The 13,811-nt window shown below is 33.1% G+C and overlaps 2 protein-coding genes across 2 annotated transcripts; one reads left to right on the forward strand and one right to left on the reverse strand.

Annotated features, from left to right (window-relative positions):
* The first annotated feature begins 3,426 nt into the window (after positions 1 to 3,426).
* LOC121802828 lies at positions 3,427 to 4,812 on the forward strand. Its single transcript, XM_042202532.1, has one exon. It carries the CDS (start codon positions 3,659 to 3,661, stop codon positions 4,535 to 4,537), a length of 879 nt encoding a protein of 292 aa, XP_042058466.1. The 5' UTR covers positions 3,427 to 3,658; the 3' UTR covers positions 4,538 to 4,812.
* Positions 4,813 to 7,457: 2,645 nt separating this feature from the next.
* Positions 7,458 to 9,375, reverse strand: LOC121802182 (rho GTPase-activating protein 5-like). The gene is made up of 4 exons (XM_042201775.1): positions 8,882 to 9,375; positions 8,472 to 8,592; positions 8,276 to 8,395; positions 7,458 to 8,188 (listed from the first exon to the last, which is right to left on the reverse strand). Exons 1-4 carry the CDS (start codon positions 9,283 to 9,285, stop codon positions 7,598 to 7,600), a joined length of 1,236 nt encoding a protein of 411 aa, XP_042057709.1. The 5' UTR covers positions 9,286 to 9,375; the 3' UTR covers positions 7,458 to 7,597.
* Between the last annotated feature and the right edge of the window lie 4,436 nt (positions 9,376 to 13,811).

The following is a 13,811-nucleotide window of genomic DNA, read 5'->3' on the forward strand; positions in this document are numbered from 1 at the left end:
ACCATCCACATGTTTTTTATCAGAAACAATAACAAGATAAACCACAATTGGATTTAAACTGGATATATTTTTGGTTGGTTGTTCTTGTAGTATTTGTAGATAATATAATACTAATCTACTTCTTTTCATAGAAAATTGGATATAGTTTTTGGGTGGTTGTAAATTGTAGTACTAGTATTTAGTATAGTAGATATTTCCCATATAAAAAAACAAATCAAAGTCGGCCTTTTCGACATCTTCAAAGGAGCCTTGGGAATATAGATCGATAATATAAACTACGTACACATGTTATCCAATAAAAAATCTGTATCACCAGTTCACCACCTCCAAAATTCTGTGTATGCCAAATACGTTAATCTTGGACTGAGAATGTTAGGTACCTTTTTTTTCATTTGTATATATGATATGAATGAAGGAACAATGATCCACAGTTTAAAGTGCAATTTAATTCCTCAAATTTTTGGAGAATTAATATTTTCTACCAAGTTTGAAAATGATCTTAAATACTTACAAAATTTTGGAACTGTGCAATTTTATCAATCCAACACAAATAAATTTTTTGTTGGCAGGGTTAAATCCTACGTGGCAAATTGTGAATTCTAGTACGTGGCTTAGTCTAAATAATACACATGAAATGATAATAGGGTTTCACCTTCTAGTAACTCATTCCACTCACATTTTATTTAAGAGTGAATTGCATAAATGGTACCTGATCTTTCACTTTCGCATATAAATGGTACATGATCTTTATTTTATATCGTTTTTGGTACCTCATGAAAAAAATAACATTGGGTACCAAACATATGATTTTTTTGTTATGGAGAATATTTTTAGAAATTTCAATTAAATAGTACCAAAGATGTAGTTTTCTTCCTTTCTTATTTCTTTTTTTCTTCTTTAGTTTATTCTTCTTTCTTTTTTCTTCATTTTCTTCTTTCTTTTTAGTATTTTATCTTCCTTTCTTCTTTCTTTTCACTCCTTAGTTTATTTTTCCTCTTTTTTCTTTTTACTGTTTTATACATACATCTAATTGTATTCATAATATAAATCAAGAACAAAACACCTAATAAATTAATTATTTAAAGTAATTAAATCAATTGAATATTTTTTATTAAATTATTTTATACTCATTTTAAGGTTGAAACACCTAACTAAAAATATTCAACTTTTTATATCATTACGAATACAATTCACAATTTTAATTTTTTATTAAGACTATATTGATTAGTTATTAATTTAATATAAATAATAATAATAATAATTTTTAATTATATAATATTATATGATATTTAAATAATAATACTATCATTATTTATTAATTACTACTAGTTTTTATAGTATAACAATAATATTATTATAATAATTAAATATAATTATAACTATAATATATATAAGTATATTTGAATGATATTGAAAATAAATAAATTATTAATGCATAATATTAAATAATAATATTAATATTGATTAATAATAATAGTATATAGAGTGAGGAGAATGAAAGAAAATATTATAATATCACTTTTGGTACTAGTTTTGTTTATGCCTAAAATATCCTCCATGACACAAATTGAAAAATGCATTTGTGTAGAGAGCATTTTGGGGTAAAATTCTTATCAGGTACTAAAAATGTAATTAATAGATACAGAAAAAGATATAAAATAAAGATCAGATATCATTTATGTGCGAAAGTGAAAGATCATGTACCGTTTATATAGTTCACTCTTAATTTAAAACCAATATATACAAGCGAGACTTCTATTCCACTAACTTTTTTCCACCAACTTTTCTTAATATTTCTTAAAACCCGTGCCGGCAAGAAATGAGACTCCTAATGGCAGACGGATGAAGTACTTTTTAAAACCAGTATCTCTTGAATTTATACGTACAATATCAATTTCACTAAAATGGAGTAGTAGATAGAAGCAACACTTAATGTGGTCTCTTAATAATTCATTTTCCTAGTATTTTTGCTAGTTATAGGTTGTGTTATCTAATTTAAGAAGTACGAGGATAATTGTGCATTTGTAATTATGTCTCACCACTCGTTGGTAATAAATAATCAAAAAATTTGGAGTGAAGGTGGACCGCTTGATTTTAAGAAGGAAAAAAGAGTACGATATGAATAATCTTATTTTATTTCCAATTCAAGGCACGACACAGAATCCATAATTTGGGTTTTATAAAAAGAAAACTTCCGAAATCAAGTTGATATTATTGAGAAAAGTCTTTATTTGATATTTTTCCCTCACACTTCCGCCAATCAACATTTAACAATAATTTTCGGAAACTTCCTTACAATCGAGGCAATACTATTGTTTTCCAAGTGGGAGAAAGCGATGTGGTAAGAAATCACATTAAGGAGTAATTGATTCCTCTTAATAATATGGAGTAAATAATTAATACTATATATTAGGGTTAATTATTCAATGACCTTAAGTAGTTTAATCAGATTTATTTTAATTTTAAAATTTTATTATTTGTATATTAATCTTTAAAAATGTATCAATTATATCACCATTATTTTAACTCGCATCAAATTTTATTGTCAAATTTCGCTCTAAGCCTCTAACTATGAAATCATGGCATAACGTGTCTAAAGAAAGTTATACTTCTATAATTATTAATTTATTTTTATAAATATTTTATGTTAAAATGATAAATTAAATTTGTACAAATAGAAAAGATTGACATTTATAAAAGAACTATGCTAAAGCTGATTCAATCACCAAAATTTTGGTATTAAATTGATAAAATTAATAAAAGAGGTATTGATCGAAAACATAACCAATTTTGGGTAACAACTTTATCTTTTCTCTTACCTTACTCTCTTCATCTCTCTTACTCTATTCCTTCTATTACTTTACACTCTCTATTTTAATTTTTAACATATTAATCTCAACTAATTTGGAATGAAAAAGTATTAATAAACTTTGGTGTATGTGCAAATTTCACCCAACATTGACTTTCAACCAAATTAAAACTAATATGGTCGCCCAGAGGCATCAACATGTGACGTGGCCATGACGGGTCACACAATATAAAAAATAAAGTTCCAAAACAATGTCAATTAGCATAAAAATTGAAAGAAAATTAAATATTTTAAAATATGAAAATTTCAAGACAAATGTAATTCTCTCTCTACGCAACCAACAATTAATGTTGCACCATAGAGGACACAATTTTTTTTACTAGAGCTCAAGTAGAACCTGCATTAGAGATTCTCTAGATAAGCGAAGAAGAAACCTAACGGTGATGGCTATGTCAAAAGACTGACATATAAATTGAATTCAATTTAGCCTAAAAAAGAGTCGAATTGGTTCGGTTTAGAAAAATGGGTCAATGACTTGGTTTAAAAAGGTAGTGATATATGTGTCTTTAATAAATTGATTAAGAGAGAGTGATTGATTTGATGATTAATGATATAGTAGTAATGTGAAATGAATGAATAAAGAATGATTAAGAAAAAGATGTTGGGAGGGAGTGGTGATAAGATGGACGAAGTCAACAGATCTGTGTGTGTATAAAATAAAAAAGGAAGGATGAAATGAATTGAACAGGCTGTCCAATATCCACGCTCCCTCGCTCTTGTCCTCCATTCATCTCTTCTCATCACATTCCCAATCAAATCCCGATCGAATCACTGAATCAATTCACCAATATGAATATAGACGATCAATTACCGGCACCGCAACACCCGCGGCGGAAGGGCCAATTCATCAAGCGCATGGAGACTTCGGTGTCCAAGCCCAGGGCATACATCATCCTCCTCATCCTCGCCTTCGTCCTCGGCTACCTCTCCCACTCCCATCCCCTCCTCTCCCAGACCGCCAGCGACGTCTACGAGCACAACAGCTTCCCCAACCAGTGCGCCGCCCCCGTCCCCTCCTCCGACGTCCGCCGCACCATCATCTCCCTCGTCTTCAACAACACCTCGCCGTGGGAGGCCTTCCCCCCGGCCCACGCCCGCCCCCTCCTCTGGCAGGACTGGAACAAGGGCTGGGGCTCGCAGATGCCGGTCTTCGAGCACCTCATCGAGCAGGTCCGCCCCCGCACCATCATCGAGGTCGGCACCTTCCTCGGCGCCTCCGCCACGCACATGATCGGCCTCACGAGAAAACTAGGCCTCGACACGCAGATTGTGTGCATTGATGACTTCCGCGGCTGGCCGGGGTACTACGACGAGGAGAAGAGCTTGAAGATGGTGAACGGGGATTCTCTCCTGATGTATCAGTTTATGCAGAATGTGGTGAGGGCGAATGCGACGGAGAATATCATAATGCTGCCGTTCTCGGCGGGGACGGCGCTGGGGGGGCTGTGCGATTGGGGGGTGTACGGGGATCTGGTGGAGGTGGATGCAGCGCATGATTTCCACTCGGCGTGGGTGGATATTAACAACGCGTTTAAAGTGCTGAAGCCCGGAGGGGTGCTGTTCGGGCATGACTACGCCTGGGTTGGGGTGCGCACTGCGGTTCATATTTTTGCCAGGCTTCATGGCTTTCAGATCAGGATTGACGGCGAGCACTGGATTCTGTATTGATGGGAATCAAATGCTATTATATTTCAGTTATTGCGTTGATTCTCACCTATCATGATCTGATATGATAGATACGAGGGCGTCAACGAGGCCTCACCTGTACCTCTCGGCCTCTCCTCTCTCTCTCTCTCTCTCTATTCCAACCTGGATTGGTCAATGTCTAGTCTAGCTACTCTTCTTCACTTCTATTTCTCTCTCTTTCCTTTTTCATTTTTTCCAATTTATGTGGCTTGGATTGGACCACAATAGTAGATGGATTTCATTTTCAATGAGCCCAATCAGTTTTTCTTTTCTCAGTTGTTTTAATTTTAAAGGAAAAATGGTAATGGAACCTCTGAATATGATTTCGGACTAATGATGAAGAATAAATTACAATATTAATTTGCAGAGATATAGAATTGGAACAATGAGCTGATTCTGATTGTAATTTTCCGTTTAAATTGACTCCAACAAATGAACAGACAGAGAGAGAAAAGATGGACGGTACTCATGTAAACTTAAACCTCATTTCTATGGAGTAGTAATATATACTCCATCCTTAAATATGTGTCCGAGTTCTATTTTGACCCAACAAAAATTGTAAGAAATATAAAAAAAAGTGTGTTGAAAAAATTAGTAGTATATAGATCATACTTCTATATATTAGTATTATAGTAATAAAATAGGTAAAATGAATTAATGAAATATGAGATTCATTATCACAATTAGCGAAAAAAAAGGAGGAATTAATAAGGGACAGATCAGAAAATAAAACACATGAAATAGAAGGATTACTTTTTTTTAAGGAATAGAAGGATTACTATTATTTAGATTTGTGTGGGTGATAAATCATAAATGGATCATAATAATAAAGAAATCATTATTTGGGAAAAATGATTTGTGAGAATGCTCCCTTCGCATGCTATTTCTTTACAAATTGAATCGTTATTCAGACAAAATATTGAAACCGCAAATATTTATAAGAATCATTTCTTTATACGAGGGTGTCATAATAAATTTGTGTGGGTGATAAATATTGTATCATAATAATAAAATACAGTAAATCATTAGTATTTGGCAGAAAATGATTTGTGATAATGCTCATTTCTTGATAAATTGAATCGTTATTCAGACAAAAAATTGAAACCGTAAATATTCACAAGAATCATTTCTTTATTTGATTTATCTTTTAATGTAATAGCAATAGAAAAAAAAAATTGACAGGGACTCCGCTCATTTTTTCTATTTGACAGGAACTCCGCTCATTTTTTCTATACATTATATTAAATCGATAATTAAGTATTGAAGATATTTATTTTTTATAATTTCCAATTATCCTGAATTAGAGAAAAATTGTGAGGGACTTAAAGTTCCTTATTTCTATTTAGCGTGTCAGCGACTCAATACAAGTTGCCCGCCGATCCACTTATGACAACCAATGACATAATAATTGTTTGGCTCATGCAAAAATTATCAAGATAAGGATGTCCGAGAGTAAAATATTTAAGTATCTTGCCACAATTCCATAGCTAGGTTGCGCATCTCGTCGTCACGAGCTTCTTAAAATTTGTTTGCAATGTGATAAGTGGATGGTGAATAAAGTTAGAGAGAATAAAATAAGTGAGAGAATTATTTTTTTCCAAAAATAGAAATGACTCAATTATGTTGAAACTTCCTAAAATAGAAAAATGACTCAATTAACATGGAACGAATGGAGTATCATATATAAGAGATAGGTTGATGCCAATAAATATTAGTAGTACTACTAACTAATAGGTTGTAGCCCAATTGGCAGCGCAGAGCTATGGTAACCTTGAAGTCACGTTACTTGGATTCCGCCTTTGTATTCATAATACATGTGGTCAAACCAAAATTACTAATCTACTAGTAGACAATATTTGGATTAAATTTCAGTGTTCGTTCTAGAAAATGTCGAGTAATAAATTTTGCTATTAGAAGTTGAAGCAGCATGCATAGAAAAAAAAATCAATTTTTATTAAATACTCAAATTGTATAGTAATTATTAAAGTAGCCATTTCATTAAAATATATCGTTACTATAATATTTGGACCCCTCAAGTAATTACATTTAGTCATATTCATTCATTAATATTATTAGTGAACCGACGCGGAGTATGATTTGTCATTAAATATCATTCAATATTTAATGGAATAGGAATGGAATGTGAAAATAATACTCCTAGTACAAGAACTCTAAATACGAAATACTTTTTGATAGTCTGAGAAGATACATACTGCAAATATTTATGGGAAAATGTGGTATTTTAAAATCGTACTTACTATATTAAGTACATAAATGACTTCAATAATGATAAGATGCTAAGTTGAATTAATTAGAGAATAAATTGAATTTGTTTTTTCATTTTTTTTTTAAAAACTTTATCATAATCTTTAACCTAAAATAGGTAGAGGTAACAAAGTCCACACACAAAAATAAAATACCATAAATTTCAAAATTAATCAGAGTAGAAAATAATGCAATATTATTAACTAAACCTTATTATAACAATTAACTAAAAATTATGTCTCAGATTCGTAGTCCATTTTTTTGGTACCAACTGACGCAAACGTTTTAATAAAACACTAAATTCAAATCAGATGTTCCCAAATCAAATTTATGAAATATGGACGTCGTTGTTCGTAGAAAATAGAGACAGGTTAAATTATGATGGATTGAAGTTTGAGGAGAATGGATTTATTAAAATGTTAACTGGGAAAGAAGTGAGATAGTGATAAAGGAGATGAACTAGAAATTATATATTTAAGCACGTCGGAGTTAGATTGAAATGTTTGGCCGATGCTACTTAGTTAGTAGTAAGATATTTTCCCTCAAACCAGTAAAGTAAGTCAGTCACTCAAGTCACCATGGCCAAGAAATAAATGGCGAACAATGTTAATCTTTTTTAATAAATAAATAAAATAAATGAATGGAATAATAGACTTAGATAAATAGAAAATCCTAATTTCCAAGTGCAAGCCAAACACCTAAGAATCATAGCTCCAAACCAAGCTGTCTATTTATGTGGAAGAAAAAAAACTAGCTAGTTAAAGCATGAAAACGAGATTAACTAGAATTATATAGCTTCTTAGGTTGTGTCCTGGTCAAGTGGAACACTGGATGGCGGTATAGCTTTTGCATGCCTCTCCGCAGACTAAGGCGATGGAGAATTCCGTCCTCTGCTTCGTATTCATCTTTGAAACCTTGCCCTAAGGTTCGCCTTTTGCGCGTGGTGGTTGTGGTGGTGGCCGCCTCAGTACTACTACTCGCGACTGCATTACTGCAGCTGCGAGATTCATCAACAACAACTGCAGCAGCACTCTGCTGATCACATTCTTGTCTCTCAGCAAGTGTTTTCTCTATGAGGGTCTTGAGAAAGTTCATGACTTGGACGGCGTGAACAAGTGCAGTCAGAGGATCAGCCATCTGAGTCATGTTTGGTGCAAAAACCATAGCAATGTTCCTTGTGTTCATCTTGTTACGTTGGTGGTGCTGCACCACGTCGGCCATCAGATTGATGGCCCAGTCGAGCAGGGCGCCTTCAGTAGGAGGAAGCTGCTTTACGAGCTCGCTGCACTCTTCCTCTGTGTTGCAATGCATCACATCTTCTGCTTTTAAACAGTCAAGCACTCCTGAAGGAACTTCTCTAAACCAAGCCTGATATTTATAACATCATTATACATATATATTTATACATCTCAGTACATGGATGGATCTACTCATCTAATTTACAGTAATTAATACCTTTATCAAACCAGATAAGCAGTGGACATCAATTCCATGTGGCACAACTCCTTTGTTCAGCTGCTTCCTAACACTCTCTTCTTGACTATTCTCAGCATTGATTCTGAAAATTCCTTCTGCCTTCAAATTAACACACACACATAATTTAATCAGATGATGAGCATTTAGCTAATAAAAAAGCTAGAATTGGGCATACTTGAAGGCCTCCTTGTTCATACAGCATGCTCTGCATCATGAGAAGAATTGTTGGTATGCTGTTTCCTCTTTGATCAAAGCTACACTGCATCGACTCTGCTGAAACTCCAAATACACTAGCACTGTCCAACATCATCATATATTCTATCAACCAACTTTTCTCAACAAAAAAACAACAACATAACTATACATAATTCATCAGATTGAAACTCAACCAATTCAATTTAATTCAATTCATCAGATCTCCTAAGGGAACATCTATGAACTCAAACCTCTAATTCCTTAAATAAGATAATCTTCTTCCCCAAATCCGGAAAATACACAATCTATCTAATGTGAATTAGGATTAACCATAAATTAGGCATTAAACTCAACAATTTAGAAAAATGAAAGGGGAAGAGTGAATTGAACCTGGCGCTGGGGGGTTTAGGAGGGATTTCGGGCTGGAACTCGGGTGGTAGGCCCAGGAAGCCATCAAATCGGTCAAAAGTGACGTGTGCCACGTGGCGTACGTCGGTAGGCCAGCCGATGTCCACGTCAGATGCAACGTCGTCGGCGTCGACGGAGCACGTGACGAGAGACTTCCTCAGCGCCGCCGCCACCACCCCCAGCACAGAAAGCTGCGGCTGATTTTCACCATTTCCGCCTGGGCTCAAAAAAGGCGTGGATGCAGGATTCTCAGAAAATCCGCCGTCATCGTCGTCGTCGTCGTCGTCATCAGAGTTGAAATCAGCGAAATAGCCGTCGTCGCCTTCGTAGAGAGGCGGCGGCGTTGAGCTGGGAGAGCAGGACTTGGATCGGAAGCGGCGGGCCATTTTTGTTGAGGAATAAATTTTTAGTAGTAGTACTATAATTCAGAGAGAACAGAGAAGAAGAAGATGAAGAAGAAGATGAAATGCATTGGTGTTGATTAATTCATGATTTATGGTATGATAGTTGTACCATGATGGCGACTTGCTTTCATATACAGATTCATATTCTAAAAATCCAAATTAATAAAAATTACTTTTCCTTTTCCGATTCCATTTAACCTATATTGTTTGTTTGTTTGTTAATCAAAATTAAATTTTAATCAAACAGATTTCTAAAATTTATAATTTTGTTGTATTTTGCTGGTGTTAATTAAATCTTTAAATATGAATAGTAGAGAAAGATAATCAAATTAACAATATAACATTAAATTACTAAAATACAGTAAATTGCAAAATTGTTGGGGCCCCATCCACAATGGACCTCCCACATCTCCACGTAATTTGGTCCATGCATGGAAAAGAAATCATGAGGTGGTGATAAATTGGACATTTGTTTTTGGAATTGAAGCAAATGAAATTTCTCTTTTTTCCTTTGTATAATTACACAAGGACGGACGAGAGAATTAATGGGACCTTTTGGTCTTGTGATTGGGATTTGGGCTTACATTTGTAGGTTGGTTTTTGACATTGCTCATGGAATGACAAAATTAAATAAGATTATGATTGTGTGTGTGTGTGTGTGTGAACTGTGAAGTCATTTTCGTCCTATTACATCATGTGTAGTGGCAGATAGTTACTTTTGGTGGAAGAGAAGAAAGTTGGTTAGTTGATTAGATTAATTAATTTTCTCCAACTCTCCATCATGATACTCCTCATATGCCTTGCTTGCTTTGCTTCCCTACAAAGAATTGAGAGATTCCTGCCACTTCTCAACTCTTTTTCGTTTTTTTTAATAGGCCAAAACTTAACTATACTTTTCACGTACATATTATGCCATTAAATTAGTTACCAGTTTGATAATTGTTTCCACAACTAATAAAGACAATGAAAATTTTGAGTACTGCTCCTTCCATCCATTATTACAAAGTTCACATTTGACATGATATAGGTTTTAGGAAATGTAGTAGAAAGTGAGTAGGAAAAAAATATTAGAAGATGGATCCTATTTTTGTTTATTAGTTTATAATTAAATGTGAGGAAATTTCTTTGGTATATGTCATTTCGTGGTCAGTTTGGGGCAACAAAATAATCTTTCAAGACTTCAAGCCCAATTGAGAGTTTGAGAAGAAATTTGTGTTTTGGCGACTTAGAACTTGAATAAGAGGATGGTGTCAAGAGTTTCCATTCTCGCCTAGACATGTAATGGAAAATTTTGATGATATCAAAATATGGGCAATGACAAATTGGCAACAAGACCACACGGAAGATGATCACATTGGTGGGTTTACCTATCTCTTCTCTCGCTCCTTGCTTGGTGTTTGTCTCGGCTCCATAGCTCTTGGGTGATGATCCTGATGGCTAGTTGCGTTATTTGTTCGATTAGTTCTGTTTTATGTTTCTCTGGGTTTGTGCTTTTGATTCCTTCTTCTTTTTTGGTCAACTTAGCTCTTCTTTTGTACACAATGTCCTTTGCTTTTTTTCTTATGTTGTTATTCTGCCCTCTACCTCACCACTACTTGGTGGTTTGAGATTTTTGGGTTATAAAAAAATAAAATATAAGAGGGATAAAGTTAGTGGAATGTAAGGTTCATTACCAAAAATAGTAAAAAATAAATGAAACATTTATTGGTAGACGAACGAAAATAATAAAATAATAAGAGAGTACTATAAATAGGAGAATAGGAGTAGAAGTGATGGTGCATAGCATAGGCAAATCCAAAGTGAAAGGGGGAGGGGCTTAAGCCCTTAATGAAATTAAGTAGTGCTCGGTCACATTCCATAATTCAGAGCACATGATTAATGTGCTCTCATAATATGAGTACTGATACATATTGGTGCTCAGAAATGTTTACATGAAGATGGTCAACCTTTACCTATTGTTGAGCACGGCGGAGCTAGAAATTTCTACGGGGCAAAAAATTACATGAGTAAAAGTTAAAGAGTTCCAAAAAAAGCATTTAATGAAAAAATAGAATAAAATTTTTTTATAATATATATTTAAATGGGGTAATTGGAGGGGGGGCATTTGCCCCTTCTAGCATATAGCAATCCGAGCATTTTCCTTGGAATTTCTTTGTGCTCAGAATATAATATTTTATCGAACAGTTTTACTGTATATCGAACACTTTGGTGGTCGATAGATACCGTGAGCTATTTGCTATTCTTTTATTTTTCATCTCTTTATATTTTTACTCAATTACACCTCTCTCAATTTAAAAGTAAAAAATATATGGCATACGTAAACACACGTGTAACTATCTAGGCATGCGTACAAATTAATTATATGTCAATATATACTATCATCACATCTCAAATAATACATATAACATCATATCACGCCTCTCTTTGTCAGGGACAAAAGCTATGATCTTAAAATGGGCAGGGTACATAATATTTTTGTACATAGAAACTAAGTTTGAACAAACGAGAGAGAGAGAGTAGTTTCATTTGATGAGGCCACAATATTTAATAGAAGATGCACCAAAACCAAAGTATTACTTATAATAATAATAATAATAATAATAATAATAATAAATTATTATTGTTATTAATAATCCATGGCATGTAGTTTTAAGAAGACCTGTACAGTGAAGAGTATACACCAAAAATGGAAGAAAGTAGCTGAAGTCGTTAACAAATACTAGTATTTCAAATTTGCAAGGTCTGAATTAATATCACTTTTGCTGCATTTATTTTTGCTAAGATCATATTTGCTTTCCGTCCCAACACAATACATGATTTTCAATTATAAAATTCCCAACATGTACTCGTATTTTCAGAAACCTTTCGACCTTTATAACATAAATTATGTAGTAAATGTTATTTGCAGTATATGATATGGTCTGGAAAAATCGATTGTCGAACGACATCTCCAGGCCATACATAAATCTCATTTTTTGCATATAAAATTTCTCTAATTATATTGCAAACTCAAACTCATTTTTACATTTTTCTACTATACAGCACTAAATACAGGCCTACTTGTAAAACTTTTGTAAGATGTATACTAAAAATGATGTAAAATTTGAATTTGGTATAAATGATTAGAGTAAAATTACTTTTTAATGTAACATATATTTAAAAATATGTTTGAGTTTAGCGTAAATAATTAATTTAAGACCGGAATAATATGGCTTAGGACATTTTCTTAACAAAGGGTAGTTATTAAGTAGCAAAATATTACTTATACGATATAAATAAGTGGATAATGTTTGATAGTAGTAGTATCTAATACTATTGTGCATATATACAGAAAGAGGGATATGGTAACGAGCAACATTCATATCATGGTCACACATGATGGCATATGGGAATGATCTTTCCATCCTCACCTTTATATTCATTCCTTAATTGATTAAGAGTCTCAATATCTTTCTTACTAAAACAAGATCTCTGACTATTAAATATATATTACATTTAAATAAAATATTTATTCAAACAACAATTTTAAAAATATTTATAACCTAATATTAACAAATAAAAAATATTTTTTATTTCTGGAACCACAAAAACGATTTTAAATATGAGTTATTCCGGGTTGGATTTGACAACAGTAGAATGAAATAGTTTATCCCTAACAATATCATATTAGTACTATAAGTTTCGATTATAGTACATTGTCTTTATAACCTTTTAATATATGCTTTCAATTCAAGTAATAGATGCTACACTCGTATTTTAAAGTTGATTATATATTACTTAAAAAATATAGTCTATTTATATCACTTAATTTTTTTTGAAGCTTCCCATGAAAGTGAGTCCTTTAATACGGAGTACTCCATATATCAACATCTGGCCCACTAAGTATAAGTCAGAGAAAAGCCCAACTAAATTCCCACCTAAGTGTTTTCCGTAATCCAATTGTTCAAAATTAATTAGTCTCGAGATTGACAGAGACTGAATAAATATGATATACTGTAACTATTAACTTAAGACTAATTTATTCATAAGGGAAAGACCAAAATTCAATACTATGTAGCATTATCCAAAAATTAAGTATGTGGCCTCACCTACTAAATCGAATAACATCATTACTCAGTCTTATCAAATTAATCCATCAAACTGAACACTAAATAGGGGTGTTCGGTTTGTAGTGTGTTTGGTTCATGAGATTCAATCTCACAACTCAATCATAGATGGATAATCATAAGATAATTAGTCTTAGTTAATCCCCTTATGACTAAAATAATCTCACAACTCAATCCTAAATTATATCTTAGTATTATTTTATTTTGACAACCGAAACCACCTTAATAAACTTAACTCTTCCACAAACTGAACACTTAATAAACTGAAATGGGCCTCGGTCCAAATACTCGACTGTGTCAGCCTGATTTGTAGCTGGACAAAATGATAAAATAATGTCACCGAATATGATTGGTGAAAATAATACCATAAGATATTTTACATTACAATAAATATCAGGACCC

This window comes from Salvia splendens, chromosome 5 (assembly GCF_004379255.2).
Source record: "Salvia splendens isolate huo1 chromosome 5, SspV2, whole genome shotgun sequence".
In the NCBI taxonomy this organism is placed as follows: Eukaryota; Viridiplantae; Streptophyta; class Magnoliopsida; order Lamiales; family Lamiaceae; genus Salvia; species Salvia splendens.

Coding starts and splice junctions, on each gene's coding strand:
- LOC121802828 (XM_042202532.1), top strand. CDS start 3,659: ATGAATATAGACGATCAATTACCGGCACCGCAACACCCGCGGCGGAAG.
- LOC121802182 (XM_042201775.1), bottom strand. CDS start 9,285: ATGGCCCGCCGCTTCCGATCCAAGTCCTGCTCTCCCAGCTCAACGCCG. Junction 8,396..8,471: donor ATGAACAAGGAGGCCTTCAA/GTATGCCCAATT, acceptor GTTAATTTGAAG/GCAGAAGGAATTTTCAGAAT. Junction 8,189..8,275: donor GCTTATCTGGTTTGATAAAG/GTATTAATTACT, acceptor TATAAATATCAG/GCTTGGTTTAGAGAAGTTCC.